Here is a 5433-nt window from a genome sequence, read left to right as displayed (position 1 = left end):
CTCGGTCCTCAACGTCTCCAATGCGATTTGTAGATTCTCTGCGTGCTCCTTCTCGCTCTTCGAGTAGACGAGTATGTCATCTATGAACACTAGGACGAACTTATCCAAGTACGAGTGAAATACTCGGTTCATCAAGTCCATAAATACCGTTGGGGCATTCGTCATACCGAACGGCATCACGATGAACTCATAGTGACCATATCTGGTTCGGAATGCGGTCTTTGGTATATCCTCCTTTCGTACTCTCAGCTGGTGGTATCCGGATTTTAAATCCATCTTGGAGAACACGCCGGCTCCTCGGAGTTGATCGAACAGGTCGTCTATCCTCGGCAGTGGATACTTGTTCTTGAGGGTCAATTTGTTCAACTCTCTATAGTCGATACACATTCTCATTGACCCATCGTTCTTATTAACGAAGAGCACCGGTGCGCCCCATGGCGAAACACTGGGCCTAACGAATCCTAAATCCATTAGCTCTTGCAGTTGTATCTTGAGTTCTTCCAATTCCTTAGGCGCCATTCGGTACGGTGCCTTGGATATAGGTGCGGCTCCAGGTTCAAGGTCGATCGTAAATTCTAACTGCCTATCCGGTGGCGGTCCAGGTAACACCTCGGGAAAAACGTCTGGAAAATCTCGTACGACAGCGACGTCTTCGAGCCTCCTTTCCTCCTTCTCTTCTCCGTGGAGATAGACAAGGTAGGCAGGGCGTCCTTTCTTCATCATCGCGGTGGCTTGTAACGCGGAGATTATGGCGGTTCGCCGGTTCATCGAGATCCCGTGGTACACGATGGGTTTTCGTATTCGGTGCGTGTAGGGTTATCTTGTTGGGGTTTGGTGCCCCTTGCACAGCGGAAGACTTGTACAAATAAATAAATCAGATACGGATCTATTTGACCGATTATGCGATTAATCAATTCACATGTTAAACAGATAATTGCATGCTAGAACGCAAATAATTCATGCTCATAGAAAGTAAATCCTAAAACATGAATTCTACGGTTTAGAGTTACCGATTTGATTCTCCAAAGAATCACACGATTGCTCGCGCCTTCTCCACGTGATGATCTTCAATACTAGACCACGGATCTTCTCTCTGGTTCCCGAACTGTATCTCGATATCAGGGTGGGCTGATCTTATCAAAATACTAGGACTTCGTTGGATGCACTCTATTCCTTCAAAAACCTCAACCCACTATACTACAACTTAGCACAGGGAAGTAAAGGATCGATCCCACGAGGAAGAAGGTGTTACGAAACTGCATTTGAAGATGTTTTGGGAAAAGGGGTTTGGCTGCTGCCACGCAATTTTGTGGGTCGAGAACTTAATGTTGGGACTACCGCAGCGGAAGACACGGAAAACAAACAGGTCCTTAACGGATCTATTTAGGTGATTATGCATTCGACTCCAATTTAATGCAATAAACATAGATCTATAGATATAACATCAAATAAACACATAATCATGCATATTCGATGTAGATTCGATTGTTACCTCATAATCCATCATTGGATTGACGTTGCTAGCTGCACCACCCGGAGATCCTTGGTTTATCGACCACGAATCTTCCGTACTATTCCCTTGTCCTTGATTCTCCATCCGTGTGGGCGGATCTTAGATTATCAATTAAATAACTTTGAATGGATCTAGGGAAACCCAATACAAACACCAAATTGTCTAGATCTAATCCTATGAATTAGGATAGATCAAGAACAATAATCAAAACCCTAATTCTCCCACGTGCTAGGCACGAAAATCGAGACCAAGAGGGAGAGAGAGAGGCGCCGATTTCTAGGCGGCTAGGGTTAGGGTTTTTGTGTTGTCTTGGATTGTATGCTAGGGTTTCCATTTCATTCATTATTTATAGTGGACCTTATTGGGCTAGTAAGGGGATCCATGGAATGACTTAAGTGTTGGGCTCACCCATTAGATAATTAACTAATTAAATCAAATGACCCATGATTTAATATATTATCAATGGAATATTATTTTGTTCCACTAAAGAATAATATTGCACTCCCACTTAAATCACCAAATTACAAATAACTTGGGTCCATTTTATTTTATAATATTTCCCGCGTTTAAGATTATCTTGATCCGTCAATTTAATTCTTTTGTCTGCTATGTGACTAGAATTAAATTAATTCTCCAAAGAGTTTTTCTAGTTTGAAACTTTATTTATTATTCGTGGAATAAATTCCAACTGCGCAGTTTTCTGAATAATAAATTCCTTTTTCAAACACCTCTTGGGGATCACCCCTTAGGGATTTAATCATACCACACTGGGCACGCGAATTCTATGAAATAATATTCCAATACCTTCATGTTATTCAATTACTACCACCCAAGATATCATGAACTTGAGTTACGTACAAACTCTCACATATTGATAAGTCAAAGTGGCGTTTGATTGAATAAACAATATTGATATTAATATCATAGACTAGAAAATACTAAACTTTCTGAAATATATTCTTTCAGTAGATAGCAATAAAGAATACATTTCGGATTAGATCCTTTCAGTGCTTTACCACACCGGTGTTACTAATCTCATCTTAGGTAAGAGAGAATTATCACAAACACCGCAACCGTACCAATAGGTAGCCAAAGCCTATCTAGGTTGTGAATACGTTTTTCTTCTTACTAGATCTGGCCAAGTCCCCTACTGGAAAACTCATGAGGAGATTCATCGAATTTCCCTACTTGACCTTCTTAGTAAAAAGCCTTAGACTTGTTTATCATATTTCAATAATAAACCATTATATTATATTATTTATTCTCATAAATAGGTAAACAAGTGGATGTGGCGTTTCTCGTATACATGCACAAGCTGACTGTACAAAGGCATGTACGCTCGAAGCATCTTTTAGTATACAAACCCCAACAATCTCCCACTTATACTCAAAGAATGCTTTCGAGTATACCAACCGCTTTATTGGCCTTGTGCTACACATTCACACACATTTTCTCCCACTTATACTCAAAGCAGGCTTTGGCCACTATGTACTCAAAACTATAATTCTTTAAAAGAATCTACCAACATAGTTTTCTAGAGTACATAAAACGAAAATATACTTGTAATTTATAACCTTAATTCTTGCTAAGGAGCACGATTATTTGATCAAAATATTTCTAGGCCCTTTGATCCAGTGGAATAATTTTATGTGCCTTTCTCAAGTGCACTTATACATATTCCTCTATCAAAATCCATTATTTTGATCCTTCTGAATTTCTACTAATTAAAGTAGAATACCTATAGCAATATATAAAGTTTTAATCATGTCGAATATGATTCCCAAAACTTTAATTATATAATACCAATCTTACTTGGTATTATCCTTGCTATATAATTTGTGATGTAAATTTATGTATGAACATAATTACCTCATCACAATGACTAATTGAAAATTAGTCCTTATGACAAAATAAAACCGAATGATTGCATTCTTTGTTTTATAGTCATAAATTCCAAGAGTTCATTTATTTAACCATTTGTTGTGAATTTTAGAAATACTTCCTTTGGAAATCCAAAAGTAATTCTAATTTTTAATAGCTAACTTGGAAATATCTTTTAATGTTATTAGAGTCTTAGAAAGTGTGCAATTCATCACTTCTTTCATTCTAGGGTGTGAACCCCTTTAACTCTATCAAACATTACCTTAATTCCATTTATGAATATTCTATGAGACAAAATTTAGCTCCCACTTTTAAAAGTAGAAAAATTGTAAGTCTCAATATTCTTTAAGGCTATTAAAACAATTTAAACAGTGTCTGGAGTTAAATTCACTCTAGTTTAATAAAACGAGCCATGACGCTCTTATTAAACACTTAGAATTTAATTATTCATTAAGAAAAAGCTCCCACTATTTTAATTATCACTTTCACAACAAAATAAATAAAACAATAACTAATCAAATAGTCAACTCTAGGCTTGGAACATTAAAACAAATTTAATGTGCATACTATATTTACTATACAAGAACTTCTAGTATTTATAACAAATACTTATCTTGTTTCTAGTTGAATTTAATTTACTTGTCTTGTAATCAATTATTGTGATTATTTTTCTTACACCTTTATTTGAACAAACACGATCATAAGATCATTTTATTTTGTATTGAATCCATGTCGAACATTAATGTTCTATTGACTCATCAACAAAATAATGGTTCAAAAGACTTAAGGATTAAAGAAACTTAATAATCAATATTTCTAGAAGAAAACTTCATAATAATTGAATCAACAAATTTAATCACAAGTAAACAATTTTGATATGAACCATGTTACATTTGATGTCATAAATAATTGGATGATCAAAACTTCATTTATCTAATAATGAAAGCATTATAAAATGAATTGATTATCCAAAAACATAATTGATAAACTAGGAATAAAATTCCATATCAATAATCCATATGATATCAAAACCAAACAATATAAAAAACTCTTAAAATTCAACAATGTAAACATAAAAGCAAAAATAAACTCTTCTGACTTGAACATGATCATCTCAAAAGTCCACCCCTTTTTCTCATCTCAGTTTGAGCATTCACAAGCTTGTTATAAAGTTCCAGAATTGAAAACGTTTTGTCGCTAAACAAAATTTCATCTCTGACTTCATTAAAGCTATCTGGAAGCCCATCAAGGATCATTATCTTCTGGGTTTCTGGGTCAACTTTCCCCCCGATAATAGAAGTTCATGGAAATAGCCATGCATGACTAGGACGTATTTGCCCACATCATGGCCCTCTTCCAATACCTCACTCCTTAAATGCTCCACAGCGCGACCAGCTCTTACCTTAGAGGACTTTTCTTCAAACCACTTGGGCTTGTTGACCAACGGCCTTTTGGGTTTGTCAAACCTCTCAAGGGCATTGCCAACACCGGCTAAAAGGAAGCCCTTGAGATGACATTCCGCGGTATGCCACTGATCACGAAACTCCTTGTCCTCTCCTTGTAGATGGTATGTGGGCGGACGATCCTTGCTGAGAATCAATCTCAAGTCATTGATCAAACGATCAACATCAAGTTTACTTTTCCATTCCTTAAACAATTCAGAGTCATGCTTCCTCGAACTAAGTATGGCATAGTAAATATCCCAAGTATCAATCATCTTTCGTTCAAGCTGAGAACAAATACCAATAATATAAACATGTAAAATTTCAAAGAATTGCAAATAACCACAAAACAATTCATCAATTTTACATCCACAAAAATCAAGCACAAACGTTCTTCTACTAGGAAGCCGTGTCTTATTCATGCAAGAAATTCATTATTTTTACTGGCCACAATGTCGACAGATAGTCCAGAGACCATAAGAATGGCATGGCTGACTAACAATGCTAAAGCGTATAACCATAAAATTAAGCACTAAGGATTCTTTACTTGTGCGTGAACTCCTCTAAAGAAAGGTCGAACCGGACAAGCACCTCCTC

General features: G+C 36.4%; 1 protein-coding gene across 1 annotated transcript; it reads right to left on the bottom strand.

The window, feature by feature from the left end:
• Nucleotides 1-4649: 4649 nt before the first annotated feature.
• On the bottom strand, nt 4650-5111 carry LOC125197834. The gene has a single exon (XM_048096354.1). It carries the CDS (start codon nt 5109-5111, stop codon nt 4650-4652), a length of 462 nt encoding a protein of 153 aa, XP_047952311.1.
• Nucleotides 5112-5433: the final 322 nt, after the last annotated feature.

The sequence above is a fragment of the Salvia hispanica genome, chromosome 1 (genome assembly GCF_023119035.1).
Source record: "Salvia hispanica cultivar TCC Black 2014 chromosome 1, UniMelb_Shisp_WGS_1.0, whole genome shotgun sequence".
NCBI classification, from domain to species: domain Eukaryota; kingdom Viridiplantae; phylum Streptophyta; class Magnoliopsida; order Lamiales; family Lamiaceae; genus Salvia; species Salvia hispanica.
The sequence above is the reverse complement of the archived record's forward strand: the minus strand, read 5'-3'. Positions and strand labels throughout refer to the sequence as shown.

Excerpts from the sequence above, each read along its gene's own strand:
- LOC125197834 (XM_048096354.1), bottom strand. The coding sequence starts at position 5,111 with ATGATTGATACTTGGGATATTTACTATGCCATACTTAGTTCGAGGAAG.